The 21378-nt window shown below is 59.9% G+C and overlaps 1 protein-coding gene across 2 annotated transcripts in view; it reads right to left on the reverse strand.

The window, feature by feature from the left end:
- Positions 1 to 318: 318 nt before the first annotated feature.
- Positions 319 to 21378, reverse strand: part of FAM53B (family with sequence similarity 53 member B) — a 112671-nt gene continuing 91611 nt past the window's right edge. For both annotated transcript variants that reach the window (XM_023241060.2, XM_045040797.1), the window contains exon 5: positions 319 to 3792. In XM_023241060.2, the coding sequence (XP_023096828.1) occupies positions 3424 to 3792 (369 nt within the window). In that variant the 3' untranslated portion in view covers positions 319 to 3423. The remainder of the gene's footprint in view (positions 3793 to 21378) is intronic.

Consider the following 21378-nt stretch of genomic DNA (forward strand, 5'->3'; position numbering starts at 1 on the left):
CTGGACCGCCCCAGCCTCGGCCCTGGCCGAGCCCCGGTGCCTGGGGCACTGCTCACGCCCAGGCCCGAAGCGGTCATCGGTCAGGGGACAGCCCCGAGGCCACAGAGTGCACGTGACTTGAGCCTCCTGGGCAGACACGGAGGCGCGGCCCACACCGTGGCAGAGCCTCCGGGGCTGTGATTTAAATCCCATGGAAGCTCGCTCTGACACGCAGCGCCCCCCCCCCCCCCACCTGAACACCCCCACCCCCCCACCCCTGCCCGGGCAGCATCAGCCAGTGCAGGGAAATCGCACACCGCCCCTGCACTAGGAGACCCATTTGAGCATTTGGGTTCGTTTTCTTTTTAATGCGGACTTTTCCTTTATTTAAATTTTCTTCCAGCGTACAAATTCACAAAACTTTCCTGCTACAAAAATTTTGATGAGAAGTAAGGCTTTCTGAGAATGAAGATCTACGTATGATCAGAACAAGCACCCCTGCGGCCTGGATGTTGTGTTTGCCCGCGGGCCCGGGGCCAGGCCCCGGCCTCCGCCGCGAGTAAGGCAAGAGGGTCTGCGGTCATGTAAACGGTGAGGCCTCGGCCCTAACCCCGGCCCGGGCCTGCGAGCGGCCGGCAGCTCCTGTCGGTCGGGCGGCTGTAGAAGATGCTCCTTCTGAACAGGTGGGGACGCCTCTCCTCTCCTCCCAGCCCTCCCGGAGCCACCACCCTGCTTTTGTCCCTTCGGGCCCCCGAGCGGGCAGGCGGCCAGGCACAGCCCTCCCTCCTGGCTCTGAACTTCCCCCATCTCCCCGCAGGGGCAGGAGGTGGCGGGCACCCACCAGGAGGGGCAGGGCCTGGACAACAGCGGGGAGCCTGTCAGCACACCGGCTGCCCCATGGGGACGGCCACACGCAGAGGGAGCCTCCCGGGCGAGCCTCCCTCCAAGCGCCTCAAGACCGAAGTCCTGGGGTCGGCAGGGTGGGCATACACTTGGCTCCCTGCACGGTGGGGCGGCGCCTCCTGCAGGGGGCCGGCTCTCTCTCAACACGAAATAACTGACGGGCCTTTCTTTCTCTGGGCAGAGGGGACAGTGGCCATTGTCTCCCCCCACCCCCCAACTGCACCGCCGCTGTTGGAGGCTTGGGCTAGGAGCTTCGGTGGGAGTGGGACAGCAGAGAGGGGCCGGTGGAGGCCGGAGGGCCAGATCTTGCCTTGGGCTGCGGTACCTTCTGCCCAAAAGCGCCCTGGGACTGGATCTATGGGTCGACGGGACCAGCCTGGGAGGAGGCGGGAAGGACGGGGCCGTTTCGCAAGCTCACAGCTCCTTTCTCGCCACCAGGCCCGAGAAGGGAGGAGGGGGCCGGCAGGCTCTGAAGGCAGGTCACCCACCCCACGGCGCCGTGACACCCCCACTGCCATGCGCCTCCCCGCCTGAGCCTGAGGAAAGGCGGCTGGGGGTCACCGCTCAGGCCTACCCGGCTCAGCTCTCGGTCCCTCACCGTGGTGTAGACCAGCGGTCGGGGCCCTGCCTCTCCTTCCACAGGAAGGACGGCTCCCCCCGCGGCCACTCGGTGGGGGCGGGGTGCCAGTGCCCCCCCCCCCCAGGCTTTCCGAGGACACGAGACACCGGCGTGTGCTCTCTAAATTCACAGGCTGCCAGGCTCCTCCGGGTTTGCTCTAAGACGTGGCCTCCGGGACCCACTGGGTGGGCATCAGGGGAGACGGCGTGTGCACCCAGAGCCACCGGCTCCCGGCTCTGGCTCTCCGGGGTCCCCGGGGGACGGGGCTTTGGTGGGGGCCACCGAAGCGTAGCCGGCTCTGGCCCCGGGGCCTGCCCGGCGCCCGCACAACCACCATGCCGTCCACCCTGAGGCCTTTCAACACGACCTTGGAGGGCCACTGAGGGGGGATTTTCCCTACGAGCATCTTAGGGCCGGTTTTTAAGGAACGCCACCTAGAAACCAGAACCTGAGCGCCGAGCTTCTGATCTAGCGAAGGAGTGAGTCAAGCTGCCCGAAGAAGGCCTTTCGCGAGAACCGTGTGCACTCACGCCGTGGAAGCGAGGCGCTCGCTGTCCACAAGAGACTACGGACGTGCCTCTGTCACACGTCCGCAAACCCAAGAGAATGCGCCGGTTGTCTTTAGCCCTACGGGGAAAGGAGCCACTTGCCACTGGCTGCGGAAGATGCCAGGTTGGCTACGAGCCAGACTCCGAGACAGCAGGGCCCACGTGGGGCGTCTGACGGCCAGGCTGCCCGAGAGCAAAACCTCAGGGGGTCGGGGTTCCCCGGGAGCCCGGAGTCCGCAGGGGTGCGGGGAGCTGGGGACAGCGCTCTGGGCCTGCTCCGCGCACTGCTCCCCCCGCTGGCCAGCAGGGGGCGCTCGCCCCGGAGGTGGCTGGTGTGCCTGATTGAAGCCGGCAGCAGTCCCCACCAGACAGCGACAGTGTGCTTAGAATTCTGCGGAGGGCCTTGCAGGCCCCCAGCCCAGGCCCCCCCATCCCGAGCAGCCAACAGGCATCCTCCACCCCCGAAACGTGCACAGGGCCTGGTGTGTGCACCTGCTCCCGGCTCCTGCCTCCTGAGGACGTTTTCGAGAGGTTTCCCGTGACTGGTGACCTCTCTGCACTCACCTGAATCAGCTAAGCTAATCACGCAGTGGCCATTTCGCCACAGAGAATGGCTGCCACGTGCCAGCCTGCCCAAGCGGCCCCCGGAGTGGCACAGAGCCACGGGGTCAGGCTCTCCGCGCCGCGGGAGAGGCAAGGAGGTCTGTCTTCTCGGCCAACATAGCCACCCATATCCACCCGACGCAGACGCCTCGAACGAGCAGCCCGAGCCGTCCCCCAGGCCCCCAGGGCTCCGGCGTGGAGAGCCCCCTCCCGGCACCCCAGGGGCCTCCGTCTCCCACCCTTGGAATTAAGGCCAAACGGTTCCGGTGTTACTACAGAGGGAAGCGTCTCCCGAACCTTCCCAAGTCGGGAGCAGGGATACCTGGGGGAGAAGGCACGGAATAAAACGGAGTGAAAAGAAGCTGTGGGGCCGACCCCCCCAAAATGAACCTGAGCAGGAGGCCGGGAAGGGCCTGACGCCACCGTATGGCCCTGAGCACAAGCCCCGCAACCAGCCCCCCTGGGAGTCGCACGCGCAGAGCGTCCAGCCCTGCGGGAGATGCGCGAGGCGCCCGGTGGGGTGGCCGGCGAGGAACGGGGGTGGGGAGGGAAGGGGCCCAGACCAAGAAGCTGCTCTCGGGCTCCGGTGGCCCGGCGGACGCGGCCGCCGTGCTGGGAGGAGCCGGGCGGTCGGCCGCGCGGCGGGGCCAGGCCCAGGGGCGGGACAGCCTCTCCGGAGCCAGAGCGCACGCTCCCCGGGACCCGACGCCCCTGGGGAGCTCCCCGGGTGGGGCTCCCCGCTTCAAGTGCCCGCCCGGTGCCCGCTGCCCCTCAGTTGTTCTCTATCTGTTCGATGTCCAACTCGCCGTCCAGGGAGCAGGGGCTGTTCCCGGCCACCCCGCGGTCCCGCCAGGCCGTGGCCGGCCCCCAGCCCCTGCCACAGCCCTCACCCGGGGCACAGCCGCCTGACTCCTCGCAGCACTGCTCCTCCTTGCGGGCGAGCTGGTCGTCCAAGGCCGGGGGCAGAGGCTCAGGGACCGGCGTCCCGGCGGGGGTCCTGCCCCCCAGGCTGGAGGCCGAGGCCGAGAGCAAGGCGGTCCAGGACCTGGTGCTGCCGACGTGGAGGGCAAAGGGGCTGTGCGGGCCGCAGTCGTCCATCCCCGCACTCAGGCAGCTGAGGCTGCTGAAGGTCTGACAGTTCTGTGGGGAGACAGACACACAGGTCACTAAGGATCACGTGCCTGTCCCACAACCCAAGGACCGCACGCCCCAGACAGCCGGGCCGCAGCTCCCAGCGCTACCTGGCGATGGGTCCTCCGGGCGGCGGGAGCCCACCAAAGCCTAGACGCCCCCATCACCTGGACAAGGAAGAGGGGCCATCGGCAGGTCGGTACGAACACTCGTTAACAGAGACACCGAATCCAGTCATTCGCCCACAGATTAGGAAAGAGTCTGAGCTTGGACCACCCAGTCCTAGGGCAGGCCGAGACCCCTGCGAGGACCACCTTTCTGAAAGGTGGTCTGATAAAAGTGTACCCCATTCCTCAGCAGGCAATTTCGCTTCTGGGATTTCTATCTTCAGAAAACAATTTAGGACGCATGCAAAAATTTACCAAAATGATTTTCCTTGTCACACTGTTGGGTTGAAAAGAAGAGAGTACCTCAAATACCCCACGATAAAACGTTCCGTAAAGCGTGTCTCTGCAGACAAGGGGAGGCTAAGGCTCTTCGGCCTTAAAAGGAACACCTCCAGAGTGAATTTCCAGACCGAGTAAGAACCTTGTCAGGCTGCAGGACCACACAGAGGGCTCTACTGCTCACCCCCCGACTCAACCATGATCGGGAGTGGGAGACGGGGCCAGGAGGGTAGAGCTGAGGTCGCAGCCCGGTGCACATCCCAGCCATCCGGGGACCTGGTTTCCATGGGAGCCTGAGCCCTGCCTGGAGATGTAGATTCTCCAGCGGGGGTTAGGCCCCCGCGCCCTTGACAAGCACTCGATGGCAGATGCCACAGCTCTTCTGGAGGGGAGGCTGGGGGGCCTCAAGCAGACCCTTCAGCCTCCCTGGCCTCACCTGTTAAGAGGCAATGGTCCACACCTGTCCTACAGGGCTCTTGGAAGGGCCCAGAAAGCGTGGCTGCCAACAGCTCCCTCTGTGTGGGGCCAGCCTGGCGCCTCCCCGAGTGGCAGGTGCAGCTTAAACCGGATCCAAGGTGCTTGGGGACACTTGTTCTCCAGACGGGGCAGGCCCAGCCCTGTGCACAAGTGGGTTAGGCTAACTGCCCGCTTTCACGACAGAGCAAAAATCAGGGCAGAGGGCTGTGATGGATAGAGGTGCCCACAGTCTAGCCCTGGGGACCCCCCCCCCCCCCCACAGGACCAGCAGCAATGCGGTCTCTTTTCAGAGGGGACTCGAGAGAAGAGATGTGCTGGAGGGCGGGAGAGAGGGCCCTGCATGCTGCGGGGCACAGGGGAATGAGGGCAGGGTTCTGGAACACCAAGATCACAGGCTGCAGTGTTCGTAGGTCACTCTGAAATAAAGATGACCACCGGCTGTCACGGTGAACAAGCTACTGAAACAGGCTCAGCAAAAGGAAAAGAAAAGCTCTCTCTGGAGGAAGGTGGCTGTGCCTGTCGCGTGCACACTCATTGTTCCTGAACGCTCCAGAGCAAACCATTCTGATGGGTTTGCTTTTCTTGGAATCTTTTGATTAACTGAGAAAGGTGAAGGCTGGGGTGCTGGGGGTAGGGGAGGCCTCCGGGTAAGAGGGCTAGGATTGAGGAGAGAGGGGCCGGGCCACCGATCGGACCCGTGATGCTGGCCCAGGCCGTGGTGGAAACACCCTTCACCCCATCCGCCCCAGTCACGACCCCACCCCGGACTGGCCCCGGGCCTGGGCCGCCGTGGGGTTCAACGAGGCCTCAGTCTGCACAGTGCACATTCCCTATCCCGTCACAGTGCAGGGCTGGAGACACACGCTCCCAGATCACAACACAGCCTGGCTCTTGGAGGGTGGGGGCCCCAAATGCCTGCAATGGGAAGGTCTCTGGGGCCCGTGCTGCCTCCCAGCCACTCTCCTGTCCTGTCTGGACCTGAGCCAGGACAAGAGAACTGGGTAGGGGGCATGAGACAGAAGGCAGATGGCCTTGCCCGGACAGGGGTGTCCACCTTCCCCCTCAGCCTGTGTCCCCAGCTGCCCTGGGCAAAGGAGGCACAGGAACACAGTGAGGACAGGTCAGGGAGCCCTGGCACCTGGGGAGCTAGACCCAGCGCCCCCACCCCACTGAGCAGTCTGTTTCTTTGTCCTACAGGAGGTGCAGCACATAAGAATCGGGACACCTGGGTGGCTCAGTCGGTTGAGCATCCGACTTCGGCTCAGGTCGTGATCTCACGGTTTGTGGGTTCGAGCCCCGCGTCGGGCTCTGTGCTGATAGCTCAGAGCCTGGAGCCTGTTTCGGATTCTGTGTCTCCTCTCTCTGCCCCCCCCCCCCCCCCCCCCCCGCTCATGCTCTGTCTCTCTCAAAAGTAAGTAAATGTTAAAAAAAAAAAATTAAAAAAAAAAAGTACCCCGTGCACAGCGATGGGACTCCTGTTGCAAAATAACAATGTCTGCTCACCCCAGTGTGCGGAACACCTGAACAGGTGGTGCTGTCTCCTGGGAGCTGTAACCTGGAAACAGTGGGAACCGCTGGCATAAACCTGGACAGGACACATTCACCTTCCCAAGCTGCTCGGGCCACCCCGCCTGACCCGGTGGATTAAAGGTGCAGGCGGGGAAGGGTGCAGGGCTCTGCGCCTGACTTTACGGCAAATGTCTCGGGGTGTGTCTGGGCACTAATCACGTTAAACATTAGCTACAGCGCCAGCAGGGTGCTGGGGACCCCGGTTTGCTGGGACCTTTCAGCTTTTGCCTCAAGTATTCCCTAGAGAGAGCTGAGGTCAGACAGACTGCGAGAGTCCTGGGCTCTGCCCCGAATCCCAAGGCTTCAGACAAGACGCTCCAACCCGTGGACCTCGGCGCGCCTGCTCTGTCAAGGGCGGCCAAGGGCACCTGGGTCTACCCTGCTCCAGTGTCTGGAATAACTGGGCCCTTTCTGCTTTGAAACAGGGCAAGAAGCCGCCAGGTTTGATTGGTGAATATCATCCCAAGCAAAGCCCAGGTTGTCGCTGAACCCCACCCAATAGTCCCCAAAGGCACCTGCCCCTTGGCTGCAAAGCCAGTGTCACCTTGAAAGCTTTGTTGACTCAAACTCAGCCATCTGAGCCACAGTAAAAGCCAAGACCAGCCCACTGAATGCCACAGCTGGTGGCACGCCCCGCCCGCCAAGGAAGAATGTGACTGACACAACGAGGCAGTGTGTGTCCTGCCCAGACTCCCTCCCTGGGTGAGCCGACCCAATGCCTGCAGACACCCAGGGCGTACGGCTCCCTTGTGCCCACCATGCCCTGGGGGCAGAGTCCCGCCCAGCCTCTCTCCTGGCAACTCACGCGACAGGACGCTGCACGGGCCTGTTGGAGGCCTGGAGGCCTGTGTGCCCTCAAAAATGTCTGCCCCAAACTCTGTTCTCTTCAGGCCCAGCCCTGGCCCAAGAACTGGCCACCGACTTGGGCACAAGCCTGCTCAGGTCGCAAAGATCAGAAAGAGTGATCAGTGTGGCCTCAGGCCAGTGGCCGGGAACAGTGCTCAGCACCCCAGTGCTAGAGTCTGGGGCGACTTCAGAAAGGAGCCCCTAAATGTCAAGATGTTCCCATCAGACCTGCCAGACCTCAGCTCTAGCCAGCCACATTCCAGCCTGCCCCCGCCCGTCTTCCCAGGGCTTCCCAGCCAGGAACAGTGCCCCCCCCCCGCCCCCATGCCCTTTCTGTGCAGATACTCACTCCTACACCCTCCTGTGTGGGAGCCCCCCTGGCCCAGCTCTGGGGACAGAGACAAAGGTCCTCACCCTCTGCGGTGCACCCCTGGCACAACTCTGCGTGATCCTCACAGACGGAGACCCATCAGACCCCGGGCGGCGGCAGCCTCTCCACGCCCAGGCCCCTACCCCCAACACACGCTGTGACGAGTCCGGCGAAGGCACAGCCCCTCCAGCTGACAGCATCTCTGGCTGGAGCTCCAAGCTGAAGCCCACATTCCCCCTCGGGGAAACTCCACTAGCTCAACAGACACCTGGCCCCATCTTGCTGCACACGCCGACTTGGGCCCACGAGCTCACTCCCCTCCTCCGGGGCTACTGCTCTGCTGCCAGCCTGGAGGGGCACGAGGGAGGCCTCCAGAATCATCCGCTAGCCGAACTGCACCACACGCTTTATCAAGAACAGCCCAGGGCAGAAGGCTGGTGGCGGGACAACAGACTTCTCCCGAGAACGGGAGGAGGCTGGAGGTTGCGGACGAGGACGGGGCTGTCGGAGTGCCGTGTCCCCATTCTCCTGACGGTCCCACCCCGAGGGGGACAGGTGGGTTTTCTCATTCCTGCCTCCCTGGGCCCCTGGACGTAGAAGGCCTGATGGAGGAGCTCGGACAGAGCTGCTGGACCTGGAAGAACCGGGCCCAAGTCTAGGTCCCCCACTGCTGACCCTCCAGGACAGGAACCCGGGTCCCGCTCAGAGGCTGACCCCAGAGTCCCGACAGTGGAGCTGGCCTCCCGGGCGTTTGCTGGGGAGGAGCAGTTGCCGGGGCCCCTCTCCTCGGACGTTCGGTGTCCTGAGCACAGCGCCCACGGGAAGCCGCCCTGGGCATCGAGCCGGGGCAAACCCGCCTCCCGGAGGCGCGCCCCTGCCCAGAGGGGAGGAGGCAGAGCCCCTCCGCTCCTACCGCTGCCCGTGTCCTTCCAGACGGACTTCTGCTTCTCCGCCTGCTAATTCCGCCTTCCTCTTTTGAATCCAATTTTACAGACCTCTTTGTGTGACACATTTTTAGGGCGCCACCTCAAATCCCTCCAGAAAGAGGGCCATAAACAGCTCCAACCAACAAGTCAGGATGATCAGACCCGGTCCCCGTCCTGGCCTGAGTTTCCAGGAGCCCGGCGGCCGTTCTGAAGTTCTGGGCTCAAGGCTCTGCCTAAGCAGAGGCATTTCCTCCCCCCCAAGAGAGACATTTTCATGGGAACAGAACTCTCTGAGTATCAAGAAAACACCAGGCCACGAGAATGGCGAGCGGCCTAGAAATTTTCTAAGTCTCATTTATGCTGGAAGTTGGCACAGAAACAACCAAGAAGGCAAGACGTGAGGTTTCCTGGGGTGTTTGGGTTTTCGGTCGTCGTCGTTTTTAACTATGTCACAGAAGAGAAAAAGGTACCAGCATCCGTCGGGCCCAACTTGAAACCATGTTTGATAAATCTGAATCTTGCACGTACGCGTACAAGAAGCCCCGGGGCCCGAGGAAGCAGGTTGGGTCTGGTGACAGGGACTGGAGATGGCTGAGCACGGGGGGCGCGAGCCGGCCCGCGCTGAAGGCGGCCGCACGGGGCCCCGGGAAGTCCAGCCCTTCGCTCCGGACACCTCATCGTCATGCCCCCGCCACGGCCCAGCCCCGCTTCCCGCGGAGGGCGGGCCAGCTGCTCGCCCAGGCCTGTGTCAAGGCCCAGCCCAATTCTGTGAAATGCTTCCCTTTGGACTCCACAAGAGGCAGCCTTTTTGAGCCTGGACTGCTTCTCTACCCACAGGAATCAGGGAAACCCAGATAAGCCTGGGTTGCTGAAGCCTGAAAATAGGAAACAGAGTTGCCCCCAAGGGGAGCCTCTGGGGCCCCGGAGCGCTGCTGACTTGGCCGGCACTGGCTCCTCGGGGCTCTTCCCAGATCACAGGTTCTAGAACCAAACAGCCCAGCGGGCCAGGGAGTATCTGTGGGACAGAAGGATGGCCCTGGGCACTTACTAGGAAGTCCCTGCTTTCCTGTGCCTCGGTTTCCCCAACTCACTTCTGTAGAGGCCGCGAATGTTGACTGAACACCTCTTCGCCGGCCAGGCTCCCATTTACCCACCGAAACTCAGCCTTGCGTTGTCCCTTCTGGAAGCCAGCCGCGAGCCTGTGTGCGCTCCGCCTGGTCCCACACAGCCTGGACCCTACACCCCACTGCCTGGCTGAGCGGCTGCCTCACGGTAGGTGCTCAGTGCAGTCTGGGGGGACGAGAAGGAGGGACCCAGCCGGTTAGCCTCACCTGGCTTGGCTTGTGTATCTGCACAGCCCTGAGGTCCCCAGGGTGCTGTGGGCAAGGACAGGACTTGGTGGCCCAGAGCCCTGCGAGCCCGCTGAATGGCGCCCCTCCTCCCCCAGGCCACACTGGCAGACATTGTTTCTGCACCAGGCCCCCAGGGGGCAGATGGCCTGCCCGGACACAGAAGGTGTAGAAGCCCATGCCAAAGAGCCTTCCAGCACTCTGGCAATCGGAAAATAAACATTTTGTTTCTGCGGCACGCAGCGCAGCCAGCCACTCAGGACGGGACTTGCGAAGCCACCTCGATCTCGGCTTTTGGCGTGAGAATTCCTTGCCTAACAAAAGTCGAGGGACCTTTCCAAAGCACACAGGGCTCTGGCGGGCGGCCAAGGCTAACGTGCTGCCAGGATGCACATAGTATGTGTGTGTGTGTAGGGGGGGGCCATACAGCTTCTACAGCAGCAAGACTGGGGGCACAGAAGGCGGGTCCTCAGAGGGCATGGTGGGCACTGGTTTCTGCACAGCTACCTGGAGCTGGGTGCTCTAAGGGCCATGTCAGGGCACAGGGAGCCAGGACTACAGAGTAGGGGGCCCTCGCAGCTCTAGGTCTCAGTTCCAGAAATAGAGGACCCTTTCTGCAAAAGTGAGCAACTATCAACCAGTCTACCACGTGCACTTTGCAGACCGGCAGACTGAGGTCCAGGCCCAGGATGAGACCCACCCCAAGCGGCACAGCTAGCTGATGTGCAACCAGACCTCTGACTTCCGGGCTGTGCTCAGGAGAACGTCTGATCCTCAGGTAGGACAGGCAGCCCAGAAAAGACTGGACAAGCCCGGGCTGGAATCCCAGCTCCCACGTGCCCTCTGTGGGACCTTGGCCAATCATTACACTTCTGAGCCTCAGTTTCTCATTTGGACCATGGGCTAATTAAGAGCCCCAAACAAAGTCACAGCATTGTTTGGAGAATTAACTGCAGTGACAGCACCAAAGAGGCCAACGAAGGTGTCTTGGCAAGCTTGAGCTCCTCCCGCCCACACTCTGCCCCCCTCCGCACTGTGCTCAGGGGCACAGGGTGTGCCCCGGGGCACTCTGGAGACACAGCACTGCCCGGCGAAGGGGTCATGGGGCTCGGCTTTCGGAACAAAATCTATAGACTACTGGTGGTCAAATCCAACTGCCCTTTTTACCCAAACCTGCTCGCAAGAGCAGACACCGTAGCAACACAAAAGGTAGAATCTCTAGGAATAAAAACCTAAGAACTGGGAAAAATGATCTGAAGAAAACTGTAAAGAACACAAACGCAGGCCTGCACAGACAGAGAATAACATGGTATGTTGCAGACTTAACCTCAGAAAAAGTATAAATTCTCCCCAAGTTAATTCCTAGAATATCAATAGCACCTCCCCCGCCATCTGAAAACAAAAATGATTCTCAAGTGTTTACTGGAAAGATAAACAGGAGAGAGTAATCAGGAAAACTGTATGGAACACTGAGGAGAGACTCTCCCTATCAGATGCTAAAACATCTAACAAAGCCTGAACAACTAAGAGTATACGGGCCGTGTGAGGACACACAGAGACTAGGGGATGTTACGAAACAGACCCAGTGCTCATAAAGGGGGAATCTCAAAGTAGAGAGGAAAAAGATGGAGTTTTCAATGGAAAATTCAGCGAATTTTCAATTTCAATTTTTATGACAATACTTTGTCACCAATGGAGAGCCACTAACAACAACAACATAGAGGGCTCCACCTTTATGCCACATACACACACTCCACCCACATTGACCAAAGATTGTGATATAAATCATAGAAACACAGAACTCCTCTAGAATCTTGGGATAAAGGGACCTTTCTAAAACTCAAAATCTAAAGCCATAAAATAATGAATAAATGTGATTAAGAACTTGTATGTGTCAAAAAAATGCCGGAAGCACTGGCGGGAATGTAATACCGTACAGTCGCTTTGGAAAACAATCTGGCAGTTTCTCAAAGGGTTAGCATGTGACCCAGCAACTCCACCCCTAGGTACACACCCAGGAGAGATGAAGACACGTCTACACAAAAATGTGTACACGAGATCTCACAGCAGCATCCTTCCTCCTGCCCCCAAAGCGGAAACAACTCCACTGTCCATCAACCAGCGGATGGATAAGTGAAATGTGGTCTGGCAACGACGGAATGTTATCTGGCCACGGAAAGGAGAATCATGGACACCTGTCACAACAGACGTGAACTTGGGAGACATGATGCTGAGTGGAAGCGGCCACGTGACAGACCACGTGCTGCAGGATCCCACCTACGTGAAAAGTCCAGAACAGACAAATCCATACGCAAAGTCATTATAGGTTACCTGGGGCTGGGGGCGGCTGAGGGCACTGGGAAGTGACTGCTAGGGGCCCGGGGCTTCTTTCTGGGGCAATGAAAGGTTTTCAAATGGACTGTGGTGATCCACAGGCACACTGATAGGAACACACAGACTGGGAAGGTAAGAAAACCACTAAACTAAACCTTTTATTTTGTTTTAAAGATTTTAGGGGCGCCTGGGTGGCGCAGTCGGTTAAGCGTCCGACTTCAGCCAGGTCACGATCTCGCGGTCCGTGAGTTCGAGCCCCGCGTCGGGCTCTGGGCTGATGGCTCGGAGCCTGGAGCCTGTTTCCGATTCTGTGTCTCCCTCTCTCTCTGCCCCTCCCCTGTTCATGCTCTGTTTCTCTCTGTCCCAAAAATAAATAAACTTTGAAAAAAAAAGAATTTAAAGATTTTAATTTTTTTAATGCGTTAAGATTTTATTTTTAAGTAAGCTCTGCACCCAACATGTGACTGTAACTATCAAAAAAGAAAATATATATACGTGCGTGTGTGCGTGCGTGTGTGTGTGCTTGTGTGTGTGTAAGAGGAAGATATATACCAAGTTAGAAATGAAGTAAAAGGATGACCCTCGGGCAAAACCTTATTCAAATGGTCACTGACATTTTCAAAAAAAGAAGACCCCCATTTCCATATTAAGTCATGTTGATATTTCAGGGCGCCTGAGTGGCTCAGTTGGTTGAGTGCCCGACTCTTGATTTCAGCTCAGGTCATGATCTCAGGGTTTGACGGATTGAGCCCCACATCGGGCTCTGTGCCGACAGCATGGAGTCTGTCTGGGATTCTCTCTCTGCCCCTCCCCCTGACCCTCTTCATCTATCTATAAATAATATTTGTAACTATTTATAAATAATATCTATAATATTTGTATGATTTATGAAAAAATAAACTTAAAAACTTTTTTAAATCATTTTGTTGTTTCTTCATCAAAGTTCTCTTTGATTTTCTTTCTTCCCTAATTGGCAGGAGCGAGGCTTATGCATTTTTTAAAACGGCACTTTGCAAAACCGTGTAGCCCTCCCAGCCCTGAGTTCCTGCACTTAATAATCACCAAATTAAATGTGAGGTTCTTACAAGCACAGGATGTGAAAACATCAGGAAGTGGCAACCCCGAACCGGCAAATGGGCCACACACGCGCCAGACGTGTGTGTGGCCGGCCAGCGTGCGGGCCTGCCCACGCGGCCGGTGGGCGCTTTCACAGAACACGGGTGGGGGGAGATCCCTGGGAAACATCTCGCCGCCGCAGAGGTTCGCGTGGCTCCCCGCCCACCCACCCGGCAGAAGCTGGTGAGGGGCTTCAGGCTCCGTGACAGAATACTGGCAGGCTCTGCGGGCGCCCAAGGTGGGGCCGGGGGCCGCTCTGTGCTCAGACCCCGGCTCTCCCAGAACGAGGCCCCTCGCTCGGATGGTCCGCCAGCCTTGTCCACACGGGCCCGTGTCAGCCATTCGGAGCAGCTGTCCAGCCCTGCCTGACGGTGGCACCATCACGAGGGGCCTTTAGGACCCACGCCAAAGACGGACCTCGGGGCCAGTCTTCCACGACCACGGTGGGTGGGTCGGAGCCCCCCGTCTACCTGCTGTCGTATTTCTACATCTGGCAAAGAGATGAGACTCGGCCGGACTTCCTTTCAGTTTGGCACGTGGGGGGTAGGACCTCTTCTCTCCTCCCCAACACCAGAATCTAAATCAGGAAGAAGGGTAGGTAAATGCTGCGGGAACACACCTGCCCGATTTATCTGCTCGAACAGGCCTCGGCACGGAGAAGGGCAGAAGTCCAGGAGCCCCTCACAGGCCGCCCCTTTCAGATGACAACGTGCCCCCCACCTTAGGATGAGCCTGGCTCCCCGGTGGGTACACACACCCGTCGTCACTCCTGGGGGCCAGCGTCCTGCGTGGTTACAGACAGTGCTGGCTCTCCTCAGTGCTCGGCACCTGTCGACGTGGTCAGAGTGGGAGGGCAGGCTCGGGGAGCAGGGATGTGCCAGGCCCCCACCACACACGGGGTACCCTGTTCTGTCAAGGTCCTCTGAGAAGAGGCCCCAGAGGACCAGTACAAAACGTCTAGCTGCCCTCACCCCTGCAGCGTCAAGGTAGGCTCCCTCCCCACACCCGGAGAGGCTCCTCATTGGCTAGGAAGCTGGCCACGGCAGGTGACATCGGCCCCTGCCCTGCTCTGTGACTTGATCAAGGACAGGAGTCCGAGGGTGACGGCTCCCCTGGGAAGGTGTTGCAGGTAGGAGAAGGGTCCCTGGCGGGGGCATCAGAAGCAAGGTCTCGGCGCCATTTAGGAGGGCCTCGGGCAAACCCTGCTCCCCTCTGGGCCTCCATCTGTCCTCTCTTCTGGGAAGAGGTGGTTCCCAAGGGTCACCCTTGCTGGCTCTGGGCCTCACGGCAGGCTGTAGGAGGTAAGAGATGACGAATACGCTCCAAGGGCAGTGTTATCCAGGATGTGCCTGATGGGGATGTGGGCACCTGGCTTCTGGCCCCAGCCTGCCACACAACGGGCGTGTCCTGGGAAAGTCCTGCCGGCTCTGGGCCCATCTGCACAATGAGACAGTCGTCCTGCATGAGCCCAGGGTGTTCCCACCCTGCCCTGAGAGGCTGCTGTGCCTCACCAGCTTTGACTCGACTTGAGGCCTGGCACCAAATCCAAATCAGTACTATTCCTCTGCCCCGTGGTCCCAAACGGCCCCCTTGAGGCCAGACCCTGTTCCAACCTCCGGACATAGCAGGCCCCATGAATGTCTCGAGGGTCTCTCAGCTCAACGTGGCTCAAACCTGACCCAGCGTTTTCCTCCTTGAGGCTTCACGAAGAGCAAACGTCTCACTCCAGGGCCACAGGCCTGGTTGGCCGCTCATATCGGCCCCAGCAGCTCTGCTCATTCCGGCCTCGCCCGCGGCCTCCCTGCCCACTCAGCTCCTCCAGGGGGTGCCCTCCCCCAGCCAGGATCACCCCTTTCCCAAACCTCTTTCTCCGTAGCCCAACTACAACGCCATCCCCTGCCCCCACATCCATGGGTGGGCTGGCGGGCTCTGGAGGGCCCAGCCAGGGAACGGGTCTGCTCACCGCACCCCTGAGGTCTAGAGGAATGGGGTCGGGTACTGAGTAACAGGTTGAAATGGGACCTGTCTGGGGCAGAACCCCCCCCCCCCCCGCCACCTCCGCTACCAGGACGGTGCCTCGAGCCCCTTAGGCAACTTCAGTTTCTCTTTCCCCCTCTGTAAAATGGGGAGATACAACCACTCTCGTGGGGGCTCTGGCAGCGACGAGATGAGACCACACACAGGGCCCGACTCAGCGGGATTTCAACACCGCTTTCTGGCGCCCAGCTGCGCCAAGATGGAGGCAGAGAGGCCTGAGCAGCAGCAGGAGAGCCGTTCACCCATCCGTGTCTCACTGCGAGGGCAGAATTCCAGGCACGCTGGGGAAAGGTGCGGGCCCGCACTGGCCACCAGAGCCCCGTGGGGGCGAGGAGTGGCAGCGGCCCGGCCGGGCCATGCCCCAGCTTGCCCGAGCAGGGCAGGTGGCCATGGACAGGCTTGCCGGCACCGGGCGTGGCAGGACATTCCTGGGCACATTCCACTTCTCTGGGCAGGGCCAAGGTGAGTGGCAGTGACAGGGTGCATGGGGTCCCGGTGCCCCTAAGCTCCGGGGGCCCCATCAGAGGACCGCCTCACCTGAGGGCTTCAGTTCCCCTGGAGGCAGGCGAGACACTTGCTTAGCCATGGGGTGGGGCTGGGGGACTCGCCCTGGGCTCTTGCCCACCAGGCACCCTTCCTGGGATGACCCACCTTCTCGTCCATCTCCCCAACCAGATCCAATGCTGTGGCAGGGCGCGGACCTCAGGGCGTCTGGATCAGCAGACGTGGCTCAGAGTCCCAGCTCTGCCCAGTGCAGCCACAGGGAGGAACGATGGGGGGCAACCGGACAACCATGGACAAGGAGTGCCCCGATCTGGGAGGCTGGGCTGTGCTCACTCGACTTCCAGACACGGGTGGCCCCCAGCCCAAGGCACTCTCAGTCCCTGCTACCCAGGAGCACCCGGGCAGGGAACCCCTAGTGCAGGGGCTCCTGGGCTCCACGGACGGGGCAGCATGGCAGGGGGTTCAGTGCTCTCCACCAGGACCGGCAGGAAACCCAGGTTCTGGGCCAGGAGCAGGCAGCCAGGAGACGTTTCTATAAGGGGCCCTGGAGGTGCCAGGAGGTCCACAAGGGGCTGTGAAAGAGCCCTATCTTCAGTAGAATAGGTGTGGCCTTGAACACGCGACCGAGACCGAACAGATAGGGGTGTCTGCGCTCTCTAGCCTGGCAACCCTGGACGGGTCCTTTCCACTCCCATGATGGGAATCGCCACACTGACCTCGGGTAGAAGGGAGCGTGTGGCTGGATGGCCCGGCTCGAGGCATCAGCCTGCTGACAGAGTGTGGCTCCCACTTGGAGGCCTGACCGCGGGCTCCGGAAGGGTTGGCCAGGGCGGGTCTCTGTTTCTTTGACTTTCCCAGGGACACACCTCAACATAACTGTTAATTTCCTGATAGGCTTATTTTTTCCCTTTCTATTTTTTCTCCTTTGTTCGCTGCTGTTTAAATTGTTTGGCAGGATATGCGAACATAGCACCCGCCACTCGAGAGGCACCTAGAAGGCCCCAGAAGCCCTCACGGTCTGAGTTAATATACCTGAGACGGATGCGCAGGACCAGCACCGGGGGAACCTCCAGGCTCTACCACATGAGGCTCCGATGGCAAGAGACAGGCTCTGTCAGCACCCCACGCACATGCAGACAGCTGAAGGTTGACTCGGCCAACTCCCAGAGGGCAGTGGTGGGGCCAGGCTCGACCCCGGCTCTGTCTGTTCAAAGCCTGTGCCCTTACCCATCACGCTGCCGAAATTCAGAACAGAAACGCAACCTAATTTCCACCACCAAGCCACCAGCGCAATCCTCACCTGCTACTTGGTAAAAATCCCAAGAGCCAAAGGCTCTGGGGACAACGAAGGCTCCGAGATGGCCCCCAAGACGGCCCCCGAGGAATGTGCAAGGCTTGTAGCAGCCCTAAATCACGCTTAAATCCAGACATTTCTTCACGTATAGAAAACTGACTCACAGGGTCGAGCTACTGTAAATTCCACCCGTCATCCCCTGGAATCTTGTCTCGTTTGGGAACAAAGTCGGCATTTCTGGGGGTTCGTTCTCGTGTCCTAGCAGCTGTGGGGCCTCTGACGACAGCAGAGCTAACGTTTACTGGGCACTCACAGCGAGCTTCACAGGGACCATCCCGCTGAACGCTCACGACAAGCCCAGGAAGGGGTAGTACGGCACCATCAGCAGACGGTCAGGAACGTGCCAAGGCCACATGGGGGGAAAGCGGGGACGATCTGAACCCCAGCAGTCTGTCTGCGGGACCAAGTGTCACAGTGTGAGAAGGAGAGAAAGAGGGAAAAGGACGGGCCCCCCTGATCTGGGACACCAGCAAGGCAACAGCCAGGCAAGAGGCCGGGCAGGAGGATGTGCTCAGGCTGACCCCACGCAGGGCCAGGCCCCTGGCCAGATAGAAGGAAGGGCAAAGGCCGTGAGTATATGACTTTCCCCTGGAGCCCACCCCCAGGTGATGAATGATGTGTCAGGGGGAAAAGGCTAAAAGCACCAAGGAGGAGGCAAACCAACAAGACAAAACAAAGGAACCCAGCAGGGTGGCATTTACAACACCCTCGATGTGCAGAGAATCCCAGGCATCTTCCTGAGGGTCCCAGGTTGGCCCCTGCTCCTTCTTCCTGTTGGACGTAAATGTATGCATATGCACGTGCACATGCACATTTCTCTCGCCCTCTCTCTCTCTCTCTCTCTCTCTCTCACACACACACACACACACACACACACACACACACACACACAGAGCTCTGCCATATTGTAATTGCTTCAAGATGCTGTAATCCCTACAGTGACGGATGACACGGTCAATTTGACTCTGACCCCCTCAGTGGTTCTCCTGGTCCAGAAGGGTAAGGCAAGCTGTAGTGGGGCCAAAGGAGGTGCCCGCCACCAGGAGACCAGCTTCCAGGCCTGCAGCCTCAGCCTCTGGCCTCAGACCATCGCTGGCTGGGCCCGAGTCAGGAAATGAGCCCACTTCTCTCTTGCAAAAATAAAAGTGTATGACAGTTTGGAAAAAGCACAGAACCCATGGGGAAGTCCCTCATTTCCCATCTGCAAGCGGCTACCACAAAAAGGAGCCGCCAGGCACCGTGTGTCATTGGCAGAGACCTGGGTTCCCTTGGAATGGGGAGCCAGAGCCACAGCGGCCTCGAGGGATAAGGCTCTCAAACCCCTGTGGGAGCTGCCGCCATAGCCTTAGAAATCAAGCAGACCGAGAGGCCGGCCCACCCCCAAGAGAGGTCCCTGCCCCTTGGCCCCTCCTCTACCCTCTGTCTTCCAAGCAGAGAGGCGGGCCTTAAGACACCGAGAGCTTCGGACACTCGTGCTCCCTTGAAACGGGTGTCTACTAAGTGCAGGCAAGAATCTCGGTGCCCGTGGCCTCGCCCATCCCTCCGGGACCCCTAGGAGGCAAATGTCAGTCTCCTACTTTACAGATGAGGCAGCTGAGGCCTACAGCGGCTGAGGAGCCTGTGAGGTCACCCAGCGAGAACAGCCCTTCTCCATCTGAGCAAAATGGCATGTGCACATATCACCCTGCAGACCTCGAGGGAGAATGAGTCACGGGGGCCCTAACCGGCAGGTCACTGCAGCTGCATGCAGCCAGTCGTGGGGCTGCAGCACTTGGGACACACAGCCCTTGGCTAGTTTTTCCCTCTCCAGGACGCTGGCTGTGTCGAGGCTTATCAGCAATCTGCCCAGCAAGCAGGTCAGGGATCTTAACGAGGCTGGGGTCCCAGACAAGAGGGGGTGAAAGCCAGAGCCACGCACATGGACAGACCCGTAGCGACAGGCCTCTCTCTCACACCACAAGCTCTCCTGGAGCAAAGCAGGAGAGGCCGGCTTCAAGGTCGAGGCAGAGGGGCCAGAGTGATTCTGCTGTGACAGACGGGCCTGGCAGAGCCCAGACAGCCCCAGATGCCACTTCTCAAGCCTGGCACCTCCCCTGCCTAGGAGGACTGGCCTGGGGCGGGCTGGGGGGAAGGGTGAGCCCTGCCCTGGCGGCCCTGACAGACAGACGGTGCTCAGGCTGGCTTGCAGGCATCCCGCTCGGCCACAACAGCAGCCAGGCTGACGTCCTGGCAGCAGTGTCCCCGAGTGAACAAGGAACCTGAGACCCCGTGGGTCAGTACCCGACACAGACACACATACACGCACAGTTTATGTTCGCAGAACAAAGGGGGGCCTTCTCTCTCTTCTGCGCTTAAAACTGGTTCTCATTGCAAAATTAGGTATAAACCAAGAGGTTTCAGCCAATCCTTCCGGCAGGGCGGGGGCGAGTCCAGGATAAACCCCTTTAAATGGCAGCATAAAGCTCTCGGGCGGTCGGGCTGAACTGCCTTTCTACTTCCCGCTTTCTCTCGTGCTCCCTCCCTCTTTAATCTCGCCATTGTCCCCGGCAAGAGAGACCTCATAGTGTTTCCATGAAAGCAAGAAAAATGGACGTTCCTGAAGGTATTGTGGGACCTGCCCAGGCGGAATGGCTCACATGCCTTTTTTCTCACTATTAGCTTGAGATGATCTTAAGAGAAAGAAAAAGAGAAAGGCAGAGAGACCCACACACAAAACACAAACAAAAAAGTCCCGTCCTCGGTGGCTGGTGAGAACTAAAGCCGTGCTCTGTCTCTCGAGAGGAACATCAATTGCCAGAGCGCCCAGGTTAGCGGAGACGCACAGAATCAAGCGTCCCACTCACCCGGCTGAAAACAAGAAAGCAACCTCCCGATTGATTGGGGGAAAAAAATTAATTGCGGCTTTAGAAAAATCTTTTCTCTCCGGCAGGGCCCGGGGCCCATTGAAGGCCAGGCTGCTCGGCGGGACTCTCAGCGGTTATCACCATTCACCACGCGCAGGTGGCTGATAAATTTCCCAGGGTTCAACGGCACGGAGACCGCGCCGGGCCTTTCAGAGGGGGCTGCCGGGATCTATACAGGGCCACTTAAATCAGTCTGAGGCCGTGAAAGGCTCCGCCGCTCGCAGCCTGGGCCCGGCCGCCCCAAACAGAGCCCCGGGAGGGCCGGCAGGCGGGCGCAGGGCCGGGAGGACAGTGCCAATTAAAAACCCCAGCCTGGGGGTCTTTCTCTTCCTCATTTTCATTCCTACAGCTACATTGTGTCCACTGGCAGCCGATTCCAAAAGCGAGGCGGCCGCATTCACCTCCAGGGGCTTTGGAGCCCGCCGTCCCCAAACCAGGCTAATTAAAAGTGTGATCCCTCCCAGGGCGCTCCTGGGGAGGGGCCCAGACCGAAGGTTCAGGCGCAGCTGTGAATGCTGGGCTCTTCCGGGGGCGACTGGCAGGCGAGGAGCAGGGGCCTCTGGAAGGAGTAGGGCCCGCCTGGGCATCGGCCCGCTGGGGTCTGCGGAACATTTTCGAGCCTGGGTGGGAGTGGGCCCTGCTCCAGGGCTGACACGCCTCGGGGGCGAATCCACCACCCCCCCGCCGGCCCCCGAGACGCCCGGAGGACAGCAGGCCGGCAAGCTGCAAGCCAGCAAGCGACTGTTGAGACAGTCATGGTTGGCAAGAAGGAAGGACCCAGGCCTGGCCACATTCTAGCTGTTTCCCCAATGCCCAGCCACTCTGGCCCTCTGGGCCTGTTTCAACTGGAAAGCGGCAATGAGGACGCTACCTTGCGGAATGGCCGGGCCAGCACGTGTGGGGCACACACGGCCTCGCCCGGTGACGGCCAACGCCATGACCGCTGAGCACCGCACGGCCCAGCAGCCACCACGCTCAGAAGCTCTGCTAGCAAACCAAAGAGCTTGGGCTCGACCAGGGCCAATCACACCCCCCAGAAACGGACGAGGGGCTCTTGCTGCCCTGCCGCCTCCCTTCCTGGCGCCCTTTAGAATTCCGGGACAGCGCCTAGCCCGGCAATGGACGAAGATGTGGGGGGCGACTCTGTTTTTCAGCAAAATGCACGTTAATTCCGGCTGACCTGCGCGGCATCGGCAGCTCTGCTCCAAATTACCGGGGTATCTGAGCAGCATGAGGTCCTCCCCCAGGCACGTCTCAGAAGCGCGCTGCTCAAAACTTTCTGCCACAGGAGGAAGCCAGAGGACACTTCCCCGGGTTGCTCGCAAAGGCTGGGGATGTCTGTTTCCGAGATGGCGCCTGGAGGG

This window comes from Felis catus, chromosome D2, assembly GCF_018350175.1.
Source record: "Felis catus isolate Fca126 chromosome D2, F.catus_Fca126_mat1.0, whole genome shotgun sequence".
Taxonomy (NCBI): Eukaryota; Metazoa; Chordata; class Mammalia; order Carnivora; family Felidae; genus Felis; species Felis catus.